Raw genomic sequence first — 17,379 nt, 5'->3', positions numbered from 1 at the left:
TCCATTTCTGTACGAAGAGTAGCAGCTCAATTTCAGAGCCATATAATTATATTCTCTAAAATCTTTGTATGCATGTTGTGACACACAGTACTCCCAGCCATGTTTCATACTCAGGAGTCTGCCCTGGTAAATTCCTCCAGATCAACACCCTCTTCCACAAGCAAATTTATCTTGCTGCTTTTTTGCTTTGCCAGTGAATCTATTAGCCTCCACTTTGGGTGAATTAGCGTCTTAAGCCTCTCCACTTACTCCCACTCCTCCCCCTTTTGGAGAACCACTGATCCGGGGGGCCCAACAGGAGGAGGAGGAGGACAGCTCTGAGATCTGACCATGAGCGTGAGAGAAAAGAGACAAGGGGAAGGAGTAGAAAATATGCTCTGCTGGTTAAACCCTGTGACCTCTGTCTCGTAAAATAGAGCATAGATCAGTGACAGCTGAGAAATCAGCGTTTCTCTCTGTCCTCAAGCCAAAACTATTTGCATAAAGTACCAACAGCATGCCAGCACTTTGTAAACTAATCTTTAAATGAGCGCTATGAAAATAAAGTTTATTACTAATTGTATCAAACCGCTTAATCCTATTAGGGTCATGTGAGGCACAATCCTGTCTAGGCATGCTGAGTATTTGAAAATTAAGGGAAACAAACTGGAATTATTTCTGGAATTGGTTATATGTAGATTATTTTAGCTGCTCACCTGACTTATAAAACAAAACTGAAAAGTAATTTAACTTTCTAAAATTTTTTATCGTTTTTGATTTTTTACATCAAGTTCTTGCTTGGACAACCTATATGGTGGGTCTGGTTCCCACATAGTGTCATATGACAAGTTGCTTTACAACAGAGTAAAATGAAATATTCCCAATATTGCACAGACCGAGATCTAATGGAGGAAGATGTTTAAATATTTCAAAAGAGCTGATTTGTTTTTATTGTATTTCATACCCGGCAATTACTTTTCAGAAAACCAAGAAAATGGTCATTTGTTTACACATGACAGAGCAATAACGATAAGAGATAAAATATCTTAACAGAAACACTTGAGTTCAACGTGAGGTGAGGTCTCAACATGACTAAAATTAATAATAATTGAGTTTTTAGGATCTAATCATCTTGCAGACGGTGCACTTTTTTTAAACTGAAGAGAATGAAAATGAAGTGTTGTGTTGAATGGCAACACTGATGAATCTGAATCTGTAATATCTACAATGGTAATAGATGAGAAAAGTATCACAATTATAATACCAAGAATGAACTAAATTCTCTAACTTTAAGCTTAAGAGCAACTTTGCAAGACAGGATTATCAGAAATTCAAATTCTGTTGTTTTAAAAATAAAACAAATGATGTCATTATTTAGCATTTTTTTATTATTAAGACTTAGACTTAGACTTAGACTTGTACTTTATTGATCCCTTGGGAAGACTCCCTCAGGAAATTGAAGTTACCAGCAGCTCCCAGGCAAAAAACAAAGATAACACACAGTAAGCAAAAGTGCAAAAGAATACAAAAATACAAATTAAATACTAAGGTACACACTAAATGTGAGTAACCAAAACCTTAAATTATGCAAGAAACAAGGAATAAGAATATAGAATATAAGAATATAAGTAAATATAAATACAACACAAAAAAAATATAAGAATTTGGCGGATAGATTGACCAGTGATCCTAAGGTATAGATTTTTCTTAGTCCTTTTCTTGTCCTGCTAACAATTTTGTTGTTTCATTCACAATCATCGACAGCATTGTTGTTACTGCTGTATACTCCTCATGTGTATGAGCACCTATATATATTCACCTGCCTCTATTCATTTAACTGGCTAAATATTTTAACTCCAGAGGTAATGTCTGCCTTAGTGCATCATTTGGATTATAGTGTATTTGTAGTGACAGTTTAAATTTATCAAACACAATTCACTACCTTAAAGTGGTCTATAAAGGTGATGTTTTATGTTTTCTTGCATGTTCCCTTAGGGGTCTCTTATTCGTATGTGTTGGAGCGAGATGGAGATGAAGGCGCAGCGGTGGATGTAAGGCTGTACAGTCATCGATGGAGGAGGTGGCTTCCCCCAAAACCTCGTAACATGGACAGCAACAGAGCTAGCCAGGAGCAGGAACAGGAGCCAGAGCCGGAGGAGCTTGAAGGGTTCCCTGGCCTGCTGTCCGCAGAGGACACAGACAACAGCTCCCAGATTGAGGTAAGTCTGGGAAAAATGAACACAGTCACTTGGTGTTAAAAGCAGTGAGTAAAAGAAATCTTTTGCTCACTTAAACCTGAGTATTCATTCATAAAACCTTAACTTCAGTGTGCATCGGGTTCAATTATTTGGTGAATTGTTCGCATCACTTTTAGCAGCTAGGCCTGGTCACTTTGTTGCTGTCAAAACAATGTTTGGTCTTACTAATTTTGTTTTAAGATGTGGTTACCACTCCTCCCAGGAAAGTTTAATCTAAATTAGGTTCTCATTTAAATGGTGCTTAAAATTATTGTTTGGTCTCATTCACTGATCAAACCTCTTAAATAGCTAAGTAATAAAAAATATACGGGGAGGCTTAAAGGTTTAATGTTTCAAATAAAATGAAGCTCAGTCTTAAGGTGTTCATGTGTGGGAGTGGAGCTCCTTAAATCTGACCTCAGATGAATGGAGCAGGAAATTAACCCAGATTCCTATGAGAACACATTGGTCAACCTGCAGGAGATTAATAGCCATGCTTGACCTGCGTTAGAGTCTGGGGGAATGAAAGGCATCAGCCTGTCCCCTGTTGTGGCGTCTTGTCTGGTTCTCTGCACCGGGGAGTTCAGCCATAATGATGGCGGCTGCCCGGGCTCAGACAGCTCGTTAAGTTTTCCTGCAGCTTCTAATCATCTCAGGTTCACAGGCGCATGTCTCCCAGCGAAGATGGAGGAAGCTTTGATCGCCAGCTGTAAACATTCACGCACACACTTGTGTACATGGGCCATTTTGAGCTTAACACACTCAAAATGAAATATTCTGCTGAGCAGGGCCAAATGGCTTCAGATATATAAATTTGGCACATGTACATATGCCAAATGTACATGTTACATGTTTATTGGTGTTGCTACCACACTTTTGAGATCTGTACTTGACCCTGTACTTTACCTGCTTTGCTGGTTTGTTTGTAATTTATTAAGTTCTTATCCCATCTAGGTCTTCTTGCAGAGGGGGTTGTTGAGAATTTATCTTTTATACACTTCTGTAAAATTAAACCTATGCATATTTTATTAGCAGTATTCCAAGCCTTAAGCTTCTCTGAATGCCACATGAACATTGACAACATATACGTTACTGCTGAAGGAGCTTTTATTATTGCTATTGAAAACTAATATTATAAAGATCCACCACCAATATTGAGAGGAAATGAACCCAATCATCATAGTTATCTTCTTAAATAGTTACCAAATAAAAATTTCAACACCATATTTTCCAGACTGTAAGTAACTTTATTTCCATAGATTTGCTAGTCCTATGACTTATAGTCAGGTGTGACATATATATAGTTTTTTTTCTCTTTTTTCCCAACTCTTTTTTTTTCTGACATTTTACATATTTAGAATGAAGAAAGATAGATAGATACTCTGAAGTGACGTATACTGTAGTCTAGAAATATGGGAAATGGATTATAGTTAGAGTGCACACTAACATCTGTGATTTGACCTTTCACCCATTATTTATTTCTAACAAGGCCCTCTCTGTTACTTTAGATCTGGTTAAATTGACCTCTTTCTGAACATGGTGTCCCAAAACATTCAAGATATGAGTACTTAAGACTGTTCTGTTCTGCCAGCATAAACTATTTGTTTAGTTACATATCAGACAGTCCTCTAAATCTTAATGTGTTTGTTTAGTCAGGGATGCTTTTAAAGTAATCCATAATAAAATCATGATTAGTTCTAACCTTCAAGAGTGACTTATGTGTTAAACATAATCAGTTATTGACTTACTTTGATGTTATGTTTTATTCTTACCCAATTATGCTTCAGAGTGATCCAAAATCAGAAACTTGCCAACATTTTGGGCTACATAAGTTAGCCTTTAACCACAGAATAACCTTGAAGCCATTCAAGCAGCTGTTGTGCTTAAAGTCCCTCTTCAGCTGTGCTGAGAAAAAAAAAAGGATATTGAGAAAAGTAAGTTGAGATAACTTGACCTGAACACTAAAAGCTGACAAGATGTGGATCTCAATGTAAGGTATTCTCATTATTTTGATGTATCTGTGTTATAGTTTGAGAAGCTGATGGACTAAAGGTGTTCCTTCTTAAAATTCCAAATTATGTTTTCTTTCACTTCCAGACTTTTGACCTTTAGCCCATCAGGGCATTCTGATGGACTGCAGCTGCATTCCTACTTATGTTGCTGAATCTCTTAACTTGAGCTCCAGAGAAAGACCAGAAACCTTAATAAAGTTAAATCTGATGAGTTTCGATGATATTTTGAATGTTCTATCCCGGTAATAAAAATGTTTTTGAAGTAGCATGAGCTATATTCAGTTATTCATTAAAAAGTAAACTTTAGTATCGCAAACAGTATTTCATGTAACTAATATAATTATTTTGATTAATAAGATCATATTAATGCAATTATATATGTGTATATATTATGCATAACAAAAGTATATACGAGAATAAGTACATATGATTAGAAGTCTTCCATCTAATAATTTTTTTTTGCTAAATGAACAAATGTGGCATAACCAGACCAAATGTGGCCTTGGTCATGTAAATATCACAACTTCTTTCATTTTTTTTCTTGTCCAAATTTGTCATAAATGTTTCTCTGGAGGTTGTTAATTTGATCACATCTAAGAAACTAAAGTAACATCAGTTAGTTGTGCCAAAATCCAAAGTAACATTCCAGCGTTAAAATCATTGCTGTGTTAAACTACTTCCTTTTTTAGTCTGTTTTGCCTTGCTGACAAATCAAACCAAAAAACAACTCAAAATATTAGTTTTTCACTTCAATAAATGAAGCCTTGAAGTCTTTGCTTTCACCTTAGTCTGTTTCAGTTTACTGGTTCACATCTTTCGTTGAGAACAATGCCTCATTTTGTTTCACCTTGACTTGAAAGTTCGAATGAGGCTTTAATTGTAGACAGTCTGACACCCTGAATGGGTTTTACTTACTGGAGGAGCTCTCCGGATCGTTAATCCAGATTAAAGACCTCTTTTGCTAACTTGATCTTTAGGTTGCTGTGAGAAATTGTATAAAAAAATTTTTAAAAAAACTGTGGGAACGAGTCAATATGGCCACTGACCATTAGCCAGGTCTTATTTATTTAGTGCAGAGATGTTTTTCATGTTGTCACTAATGGATTTTTTTAAACTATTGTGGTAGTATTTTTTTCTAGATTCATGGTCTGGTTTTTATTTTTACCTTATAGTTTAAACTCCTAAAATGTTGTGTTTAATCAGGGCTTACAATTTTGGAAACATTCCTGGAGCTCATATATATATATATATATATATATATATATATATATATATACAGTATATACGTATATTTTTATAAGCAATCCCCAGGCAAGTGGGACTGTATTTCCATTCAACTCTTGAAACCAAAAACGTCCCTCTATACTATCACTAAATATACATCTTAACAACATGAACCGACCGGAAACAAGTTTACACCTGCAACATCCACTTTGATGTGTGTTGCTATGGGCAATCTGGTAGCTTTTAGGTACGGTGTCTTCACCGTACCTAAAATGAAAGCATTTTTGTTGTGTTGTAGAAGTTAAGGCTACGAGGCATCATCATAGAGTTCATGATTTCATGAAAAAAATTATTACTTAATTGGTATGGAAAAAAAGGTGCACAAGCAGACCATGGAGACAATATAGGGCAAATTAGGAAATAAATAAATGAAGCAAAAGTCCAAAACACTTGGGAATTATAACAATTTTTGTTTCCGGCTCAGTGGTCATTGCTGAAAATAGATTTCCAGTTTGTTTATCATGGCATCTCTATTTTTATTACAGATGTTTGTATTTGTAGGTTTCTATGAATGTTGTAAAAAGTTTTTACAGGTGTGAGCTTGGAAGATGTTTTCTGTTAGATTAGCTCACACACATTAGGTTGACAGTAGTCATTAGAAAATGTAAGCCTCGTTTATTTTTAATGACAACACTTGTTTCAGCTTAGCTGAATCTCACACATTCGCAGATCTTTGACATAAATATTCAGAAAGACAGAACACGGCCCCCTTTGTTTCCAAGCTATGTAGTCGGACTTTAAGTGTGACATATTTTTTAGCTGCAAAATAGTGTTTTACATGTGTAAAATGTACTTCCGCTTGTCTGATTGGGCTGCAAAATGACCTAAAGATCTGGAATACCAAGCAGACATAAACATGAAATCCCTGACCTCAAGCCAGTTGTACATTTCTTAGTGTGGTAAATCTTTCCCAGTAGACGCACACTCTGCACTCAATTCAAACATCCAGGAGCAGCTTGGAAAGATATACAGCAAAATGACAACTTACAGTGTAGAAAACAGATGAAAAATTACAGAACGCAGCTAAAAGAATCTCAGTGTAAGTCACTGATTGAAGCTGTCACCATTTCAAGTCTTATCTCCTCCAGGAATAAAACAAACACACAGGAAACATGTGGCACGCTCTGTGATGACAGATTACACAGACAACAGCCACCTTCAAACTCATACTACAGCGCTTGGATGAAACCAAGAGAGACAAATAAAGTCTCAGAAAATTTATAGAAATTGATTTCCATATTTACTGTCTTGTCCATGTTTTCACATTTATCCTGAAACTGAGCCACGGCTGCTCTTGGTAATTAAGGTTTTACAGTGAAAGTGTGTTCTGCTGATTGGCATGCCTGTTTAACATGCTTCAAATCAGTGCAGTAAGATTGAGGTTTGTGTGTGTGTTTCTAAGCAGTGAAAATGGTTGGACAAGTGACTCTGTTACTCTTTGCTGGCTTCATATTCAAAATGTATTTGCTTACTGACACTCAGTGGATGGTATAGAAGGGTAAAAAAAAATTGTGAAAACTGATTTTTATACCCTCTTATGCAACTGCTGCATGATGGAAATGCTCTTCAAGTGAACCCGAATCTGTTCAAAAATTCATCCTCTGCTTTCACTTGAGATCATGAGCTTATGAATGTGGTGTGTAGCCCATTTTGTACAGTCATGAGGAGAACACCTAAATTATACATTACATTAGTGTGTTGGATTCAGATCATGCTGCTTTTTGAACTAGGGGAACAGTGAACATGATTTTATTTATTAAACTGAATCCTCTTGGCAGATTTGGAGTAACATTTTGAGTGTCCCACCTTCTTATGGGACATTTAATTTGCAATTAGTGTGAAATTAGTTGCAAAAATGTTTTTAGAAGTTAATGTTGATCAGTGTAATACGATATGTTGGCGTTTTGACACGTCAAGAAACGATAACATTATTTCTCCATTAAAATGCAGGGAAACAAACATGAATTATGCAACAACAAAAATGCTTTTGCAAATGCAGTACTGTGCAGTAATGCCTCCAAACACTGTCTGCATAATTTTCTTAATATACTAAACTGCCAAAAGTGCTTGGTCAGCGATAGTCCAGAGGTCTTCTAGGTACAGACTGATGAACTTTATGCAGCCTTCAGATTTAAGAAGCCCTTTAAACATGTTTCACTCTCTCCACCCCAAATATAATCTTAAAGCATAAGGCTTCATTCAAGGTCTCTTTGCTATTGGAAAGCCATCCAGAAGTGGAAATATGTTGGCATAATATTCGCTTCTCTGAATAATTCAGTATTGATGTAATGGGCACCTGAGGTAAAAGCCACAAACACAAATGAATGGAAGTCTTCAGTGAATTTTCTTTTTCTTTCCGTCAAAGTTGTTAGTACAGTTTTTGTGTTTGTGAAGGTCAGATAAACTCCTGTGGTGTTCTGATAGGCTCCAAGTCTCCCTTTGAGCTTTTCTGTTCAGAAAGTTTACATTTTGCTGATTTGGCCCATTTAATTTTAGGATGTAGTGATCACGAACACCTCCAAAATGATGTTTTTAGACATTTTTCATCATCTTCTCCAAGTAATTTCATTGTGAATCTGATTTTATAACTTCTCCAGATAGGAGCATATTGTATTGTATATACTGTATGTATTTTTAATTCCTTATGGTGATTTCATACCAAACGCATTTTGAGAGTCAGTCATGTCTGGACTACATTCAGAGTCTTTGTGCAGGTGTGTCAAGGGTCGTTGCTGCGCACGTGTTGACCACGTTGAATGCATCCAGCGCTCCATATAGACTTTAAATGTAAACCTGATGCTCAAAACACGTTTGGTGTGAATGCACCAAAAGTGCACACACATCGCACTTGAAGCATCAGACGCATTTGGTGAGAACCCATAATTAGATCGAAACAGGACCTAAAAAGGGCCTTCGGTATTCACTTACCTTGTCTGTTTTGACATAAACATTTGATTGACCTAAAAGATTTAAATGTGACAAAAAAGCAAAAACAGAAGGAATCTATTTCTGGACGATTGGTTTTTAGAGCACTGTAGGCCTGCATTTGCTAATTTTTAAACATTTTTGGTTTTGTCTTCTAGATGTAATGTATTGAATAAGACTACCAGGTGGGGCTCCCATTTTGGTGACTTGATTTATCTACTAAAATAGTTATGAATAAAGGTTTTTGACAATGTCAGATAAATCAAAATCATCATGTTCAGTTTAAAAATTTGCTTTGTCAATTCTGAAACATGATTCCTTTTTATCTAATACTCATTTATGAATGTTGAGGTTAGTCATTAGATTATATCTCCAAGACAAAAAAAGTATTACTTCTTAAGGCAAACCAAACTAAAAAGAGAAATATTGCGCTTTAACTCTCTTGGTGTCTTGGCATTTTGACAATCAAAGTGAAATAACTCTTAAAGTTACTGCCTGTATATCAAAGCAATCACAGAACTGAGTGAGCTTCCTTTATTCAGATCACAGCCAGGAGAAGCTTGCCCCTCTCTGTCTGCCGATCCAGCAGAACATTAACATTAACTATGTTTTAGATAAAAGACACAGCTGTTATGTATCATTACATCCAGAGGGAAAGAAAGATAACAAAATCATTCCTCCTAATTCAGCACAGGACACAATGAAAGTAGGCAAATTCCTTCTACGCAGCTTGTAAAAGTCAGTAGATGTTTCTGTTATAAACAGCAGCCTTGACTTTGCAGACTGGTCCAGCGTTTTGAAGAGAATAAGAAGTTAATTGGCTTTGTGTACTTTGATTAGCCAACAATCAAAGTATATGCTGATTGGACTAAACTTTAGACAGAATGGACATGTTGTATGAGGATGTAAATGTTTGTATTGTGTTTTCATAATTTGCACTTGAGTGAAATGTGTTATTCTGTGGGCCCCTCCTATTTAGTGTCAACATGCTCAGGCTAGCTCAGCCTGAGCATGTTGACACTAACATGGCGAACAATAAGATTAGTTGCCATAACTACGCAGATGATACACAGCTCTTCATTACAATGTCACCACTTGACCATGAACCCATACTGAGAAGATGCATTGAACAAATCAATGCCTTAACTTTCTCCATCTGAACAGAAACAAAACTTAAGTTATTATCTTTCAGAGACTCACAGACAATTACAAAGTCGTCCTTCTGTCACATGAAAAACATTTCTAGGATTAAAGGATGGATCAAGATCAAGATCTAGAGAAATTCCTCCATGCGTTTATCTTTAGTTGAATTAATTACTGTAACACAGGTCTGCCTAAAAAGTTAGACCGCTGCAACTGATTCTAAATGCTGCTGCTTGTGTTCTCACTAAAACCAGGAAGATGGGACACATCGACACAGTTCTAAAGCCCTTACTCTGGCTTACTATAGCTCAAACTTTAAAATACTTTATTCATAAATAACTGAATGATTTAGCACCAAAATACATCAATTGTCTGTTGTTGTTGCATCAACCATCCAGACCACTCATATCTCAGGTCTGCTCTGCATCCCCTGAACCAGAACCATATATGCAGAAGAAGCATTCAGCCTCTGTGTGCCACTAATCTTGAACAAACTTCCAGATAACTGCAAAAGAGCTAAAACACAGAGTTTCTAAAATCAAGTCTAAATACCCACCGAAGAGAGCTACATTTAATTAATAGTAACTGGAAAATAGATTGATTCTGGTTTGCACAACAACTTTTTATTACTCCTCTTTTGGGCCACTGGAACATAATGTGTCTGTGCCATGTAATTTTGTTCAATTTTGTCACGTAAAGCACTTTGAACTGCCTTGATGAAGAAATATGCTTTACAAATAAACTTGACTTATTAACAAAAAATAAAATGACAAGATGTTCCTCCATAATTATGCGCTACTTTGTGTTAGTCTCTTATAAAGTCCTATTAAAATACATTCAGGTTTGTTGTTGCAACACGGCAAAATGTATGAACTTTAGCAAACCACTACATTTTCCTTTCTTACTCTTACATAAACTAAAAGCCCAAACCGTTTGTTCTGTCATTCTTTTAGGAGGACATGGATCACAACTACTACACATCAAAAACATACGGTCCGTCAGATCCTATGAGCAAAGACTTGTGGGTAAATATTGACCAGATGGAGAAGGACAAAGTGAAGATCCATGGGATTCTGTCTAACACACACAGACAGGCAGCGGTAAGTCAACAACAGCAGAACTGGAGATTTAGTGGATGCTAAATGTAGGATTGAAGCACTCAGTCATTGTCTTGCTAAAATTATTGCATAAAATATTTCCCCAGATATTTTGAATTAACAAAGAAGCATCCTAAATCAGCTTGGACTACTTCAGGCCCTGATCTACTGTATGTGACATCTATGATAATAAATAAAACCTAGTGAACAGTTTCCTTTCTTGCAAATGTCTTCATATCCCCTAGACTTTTTCCACATTGCAGCAGACTACAACTGCAAACTTAAAAAAGTTCTTTTGGGATTTCATGTGGTAAACCTGCATAAAGCAGTACATACTATATTTGTCAAGTGGAAGAAAACGAGTTTTCAAAAAAACATTTTTTTACAAGAATAAATGTGAAAATGGTGGCATGCATTTGTTTTAGCCACCTTTACAGTGATACCCCAAAAATAAAATACAGTTCAACCACCTACAATTGCAGGAAAATAAACATCTGTGCCATATTTCACCTACTTCATTTCTATGCACTACTTTGTGTTGGTGTATCACATAAAACCCTTATATAATAAACTGATATTTGTAGTTGTAAAAAGGTAAGGTGTGGAAAGATCAAAGGCATGTGAAGTCTTTTTAAAATGGCCTGTAAATTGAGAGCCCTTGACTTAGTATGCTGCATGTACATTGCCTTTAAAGCTTGGCAACTGACAGTTTATATCAATTCAAGTCTAGAATATTTTAATGGGTTTAAATCTATATTTTAATGGAAACCCATCCCAGGTGGTACACTGCTATAAGTTAAAGGCAAAGTCAAAGGCAGTAGTCAAGTTCAAAAGTTTGGCATTAACATCAGAATAAATAAACTAAAAAAAAAAACCCTCAAAGTCACATATTATAAGACCGAAATAAGAGTTGCAGTTGCACTTTTCATTTACAGAAGAGCTTTAAAATTCTTCCACCGATACCAAAGCATCAAGCTTCACTGTACTCTCGATATTATTTTGACTACAGGGCAAAATAAGAGCACACAGGTCCAGCAAAGTCCAAAAAAATTCTGGGTTCTCCAAAGAGAAACTGGAGGTCCACAAATTCTAGCAAGTCATTTAATTAAGGTTTAGAAGTACTCAAGCAAAACGCTGTTTATTAGCCTAATTCAATGAGACTTTCTGCTTTGGGCTGAATCCATCAATACAGTTCAAGTTCAGGCTAAACTTAGTTTACCGGATACAAGTGGCTTAGACATGACTTTTTCCAAGTTTTATTATGAATACATTGATTTCATTTATTCTTAAAAATGAAAGTAGAGATATTAATTATTATTTTCTTATGAATTACTTTCTTATGAACCGTTTGACAGCCTTACAGGGCAGATTATTACATATTTTCTAAATTGATGGACCACTATTCTGCAAGTTTCAGCTGCCTATTCAGCTGCTTTCTGTTCTTTTTTTGCTCCTTTTTTTCAGATTGCTTGATTGGATACCAATATTGTCAACTACAAGCCTGAACACAGTTTAAAATACAGAGCTGCGAAAATGTTGATTATAAATATAATGTAATCTCATCACTTCTGCCTAATGGTTGACTTTGTGCTGTTGATGCATTGCAACAACAGGCACCACCAGACACCAAATAACTTATTTCTTAACAAGCGCCACCTAGTGTTCACATAGGGTTACACCAGAAAGGTTTTTTTTTTCTTTTTTTAACCAATCTCTTCTTTCTTCGAGAAGAATTTCATTGTGTTAACCTCTTAGGAGTCAGTCTAACAAATATAACACTCCAACACAAATGAAACAGTTGTTTTATTTACCCAAAGGGTCCACAATTGTCATCTTTCTGTCATAATATATTAAAGATAAGATGAGTTAAAGATGAAAAATCCAAGGTTTCTACATGCAGTTTAACGTCTTTTCTACAGCTATATTTAAAGTCCCCACTCCTTCCAGGTCGGTGCAGGCAGGTGACCCATGTGAGCTGCATACTGATACTGTCATAAGGCAGCAGCCACCGACCAGAGAAGCAGAACAGCATGGCAGCAGAGAGAAAGGAAGTAACCTGATAGAACAATAGTTGCTGAGGAGTCAGAATAGAGTCCCACATTGTGCATTTTGCTCCTCTGCCTTCAATTTTTTTTTTGCCAGAGATGAGGTGTTCCCACTGAAAGAAGATATTTAAATGATTTTGGATTATTCTCTAAATTTGACTTAGTCTGACAAATCAGTAAAAGAATGTCCTGAATCAGCAGACAGTCAAATAGGACACTTGGCACTTTTAGCTGATTCATTGAGAACGGAAAACCATCTGTGCTGGAATAATCTGTGGTCTCGTGACAGAGGGCAAACGTTTTAAACAAATAGTTCATTGTGATGGGCAGTTAAAGTCCTGAGAAACTGCTTAAAGCTCAGCAGAACATGCTCCTTTCCAGACCCTCTGGCTGCTGGCGCGCTGGCCCAGAGATGCAGAAAAAAAATTGGCTGATAAGGTCAGAAAACAAAACACAGCAACAGAGGTCAGCTCCATCAGAGCTTTGCTGAGAAGTTAAGCTGTGGAATTGGCTGCACAGCTAGTGAGATTCAGGGCGGTTTACCACCAGATTACTAATGCAGGGCTATGTATTCCAGTATTTATTGGAGCTGCCAATCTCCGTTCTCTCTTCTGGCAGTTACTGTGCCATATTCGGTGTACAGATGACTTGATGCATCCATAAACCATGGTATGTGAGTCCAATCCTGCCAAGAGTAGAGATGAAGTGGTGAATGACACAAATGCAAAATGCACTTAATGCACTTAAGCAAAACGTAATGTGAAATCTTTCTAATTTCCGCTGATAATTCAAGACTTTTGAGAAAAATTATACTTTATTGCTATATTGTAATGTTTATATTACAAAAGTTGAAGAACCTTATCAAAAGTGAGATTATTTTAATGACAAAAAGCTCAAAACAGGAATATACATACAGTACTATGCTCCTATATTATATGCATTAATATCTAAACTCTCACTAGTTTATTATTATTGAGTTGTTTGTTGTGAAGCCAGATTGTTCTGTTTCAGAAATCATTACTCTAATTTGAATTTCACACTGCATACGTGAAGTTCACTTACTTCACTTGTATTTCAGGATTTATGTAAAAATAAAAAACTTAAAATACATTTAGTGAAACTTGCAGAAACAGTTTTTGAAAGATGAAAAGGTTTTTCTCCTTGAGTTCTGAAGGCCGTTATGATCTGCTTTTTAATAAATACCCTGTTGTTTATTCCTTTAGGAACAAGAAAATCACATTTTATTGCCAAGATTTGTCCTTTTTTTGTACTCATGACAAATGTGTGGCAAAGATAATCATTTATATTCTTCATCTTTGCAGTTACAAACAAGACTCCTCTATATTTACTGTTCCCAGTTCCCCTCTGATCTTTATCCCTTGCTGGTTTTTAAGATAAAAGGAGTCTCTTCTTGGATTTTCTGTTCCCTTCATCTTCCTGACTCGAGCCATCTGTCTGTTTTTCCACTCAGAGAGTTAATCTGTCCTTCGATTTCCCGTTTTATGGACATCTCCTGCGTGAAATCACTGTAGCAACTGGTGGTAAGTTGGAATGTGCTCTCTGAATAGTACTTATGTCTGTAATTGTTGGACCGACTGTGTATGCTTGGCAAAGTTGAATGTACTGTTATTTTTTATTGCTATGGGATTTAGGAGAGAGCGGGGGCGCTTACAAAATTTATATGGAGATAAGAAGCAGATTTTTGCTATGCTACCTACCTGGTCGACTGCTCTGTGAAGTGTGGAACATAATATTTACATGCACTCCAAAAAAAAACATAATTAATTTTTCTCTCACTTAAAATCTTGTCCCATGTTTTTTTTTTAAAATAAAACTGAAGTATTTGACATATTTGGTGGAAAAAAGTTTAAATTCTGTAAACCTGAGAACACCGCCCCAAGTATGGAGGTGTCTGCATTATGTTGTGGAGGCGTTTTGCTGCGAGATTAACTGGTGCACTTACAATTCATTACAGTTCATTCATGATTAAATCAAGAAATAAGGACATTGTGCTGAATTATTGAAGTTACTTCACAAAGACATCAGCCAAGAAGTTAAATCTTGGACACATGAAGGTTTCCAAAAGGGAAGTCTATCAAATACAAACTACATGTCGGTAAGCTTCAGTTAAAAAATAAATATAATTGTCTCCCTCTCATTAGCAAATAGAAATATTTTAACAAAAGGGGAAAAACTTTAGTTTCGGATTCAATGCCAGACATTGAGAAAAAACATATGCAGTGTATGCGAATATCTGATTTCAATTATATATGTATCCCAAAATTTTTCCTTTGCGTGGACTAAATTAGAAGTGTCAGGGTTAAAGTGTCTCGTTTGGCACAAATCACACAACGGAACCACGAACAGCTGTCATCCAGCCAAGCGGTCGGCATGATGGGAGACTGTTTAAATTTCTCACCTCCATGTAATCGTCTGCTAGACTGAAAACAAACCGCTCCCGACTTAGCTGGATGAGAATCCAGACCCGTGGTTTTTGGGCTGGAAACACGAATCGCTCTGCCAAGTCGCACCCTGATAGACTCGGATACGTAGGTGGGGGTATCAGACGAGGAAAGTGACACGCGGTTGTGTTCACCGCTGTGTGCAATGCAATTTTCCACTTGAGTCTTGACAGCAAGACCACAAATACCCCAGCCAGCTATTATCACATCAAAGAACAAAGCCCTGCTTTTACCCAACTACTCCAGAGATGCAGGGCTGCCTTTCACTGCCTCTGAAATAATATAAAAATTATTTGTTGTGGTTATCGTTATTATCATCACAGTCTTGATTGTTATCTCCGAAAACTGCTTTTAGAGACGGTCTGTGAGGATGGGCACAGGACGTACTAGCAGGGAGGAGATAACAAGAATTTGCATTCCTCTAGACTGGGATGGAGAGGCGTCACCAAGCAGTTGTAGCAAGAGGAGGAGGAGGAGGTGGCAGCTATCTTTCTCTTACAGGCCTCAGGGGTTTTGTCTCTGAGACAGCCTTCTCTCATATCCCTTTATCAGTCATCCCATCCTCTCACCACTTTGCCATCTTTTCTCCTTCATTCCTGTCAGCAGCTTCGCTTTTACTCAAGGCATAAGTTTTTTCCGCTAGACTTTTACTTCTAAAAAGGATCATTATAATTCAACTTTCCAGTGTACTTATATTGTGCCCATTCACAAGAAATATAATCTCAAGACAAGACGCCCCAAGTCGTATCCAATTACGATTTAAATTCTGTTCAAATGCAATTAAGAGGAATCCAGATGATTTATTTTCAGTCTGGTTCAAATCCAGCTACATATTACCAAATTCAGTCCATATTAGACGACAATGCAGTCATATTCAGGTGATCCCAGTTTGTAATTCATCAAGTTGTTGACCTTGCAGTAAACCGTGACCTGTGAAGCCATGTGGGAACTGTGGACAAACCTTTCAACGTTTTTCAAAATGAAAATGTGGCCAGTTTCAGGATCTGCTGACTTGGGATTGAGAGAGCAGCATGGAGAAACAAAAAAAACCCCCACAAAAGCACAGAGTCAGGAATACTCTTTCTATAAGAAAGAAAAACACTAAGTTAATGTAGGAATAGCTATGTCACTAGCTTTACTTACAAACAAGGCATAGCTAAGCAAAAAAAATAAAAAATTATATTGGAAAGGAAAAAAGCACACAAGGCTCATGGCAGCAACAAATCCATAAATGGCATATCCAGATAAAAGACTCACCTAAACACAGAAACACCTGGCCAGGGGAACTTTCTATGGGAAAGAAACTCAGAGAATAAACAAGAGGAAACAGCAGAGTGAGTAACATATATCAGTATAGCTTTCAGGAGCATTATCCTAAAGCAACATAGCTAACCTAAATAACAATAAAAACCTAAACCTCTATAACTGTAAACTTTATTAAAAGGAACCTTAAGAAGGAAAGTTTTAAGCCCAGTCATAGATGTCTGTCTGCCTCACCAGTGAACATGAGGGCTGGTTATTAGTCTGGGTTTTGTTTTTTTCTCTGGTTTTCATTGTAACAAAGGATAACAGAGGTGTCACATTGGCCGTTTTTCATTTATCAGTCTAAACAGCAAAAGAGCTAAGAACTCTCAAACACAAACTCTCACACAGCCATAACATTGTTTTGGCAAGTGGCCTTTTCAAATGCCTCTGATCCACTTTCATGTTTACATACCAAAAATCTGGAATCATGAAGCAAAACATTTTTACCAGAACACTTAAATGTGTCAATTGGTTTATAAAAAAATATTTTTTAATGTGAAAGGATAACCACATGTTCCAGGAATAAGCATGATAGCTTTTGTCATTGGATATTTAAAAGGAAGAGGATTGCACACAAAAATAATAATGTTTTGATTTTCACAAAGCGTCCAGGTGTGAGTGTTATAGTCCCATCATACTTGGGGGAGGGGAGGGGGGAATCTGTTGACAGAATAACCATTTTTATTCTTTACCAAAATTGAACTTTGTAGACTAGATAATGCAACTTATGGAGGAAAAATAACACAGTACGTCACCCTGAACACAGTGAAGCACAGCAACATGTTATGGAGATTTTTAGGAATTCTGGTTAGAAGAAGGTGAAGGTGACAAAGAAACTGAAACATCAATGACAGGAATATATAAAATACATAGAATGCTGACCTTAAAAC

The 17,379-nt window shown here is 36.5% G+C and overlaps 1 protein-coding gene across 1 annotated transcript in view; it reads left to right on the top strand.

Moving 5' to 3' along the window:
• Positions 1 to 17,379, top strand: part of plxdc2b (plexin domain containing 2b) — an 89,695-nt gene that overhangs the window by 34,591 nt on the left and 37,725 nt on the right. Inside the window, exons 2-4 of the mRNA XM_028005007.1 lie at positions 1,975 to 2,198; positions 10,534 to 10,680; positions 14,194 to 14,263. Coding sequence (XP_027860808.1) covers positions 1,975 to 2,198; positions 10,534 to 10,680; positions 14,194 to 14,263 — 441 coding nt within the window. The remainder of the gene's footprint in view (positions 1 to 1,974; positions 2,199 to 10,533; positions 10,681 to 14,193; positions 14,264 to 17,379) is intronic.

Source organism: Xiphophorus couchianus, chromosome 21, assembly GCF_001444195.1.
Source record: "Xiphophorus couchianus chromosome 21, X_couchianus-1.0, whole genome shotgun sequence".
Lineage (NCBI taxonomy): Eukaryota > Metazoa > Chordata > Actinopteri > Cyprinodontiformes > Poeciliidae > Xiphophorus > Xiphophorus couchianus.
Note: the sequence above shows the minus strand (reverse complement) of the source record. Positions and strands in the feature narration are given on the sequence as shown.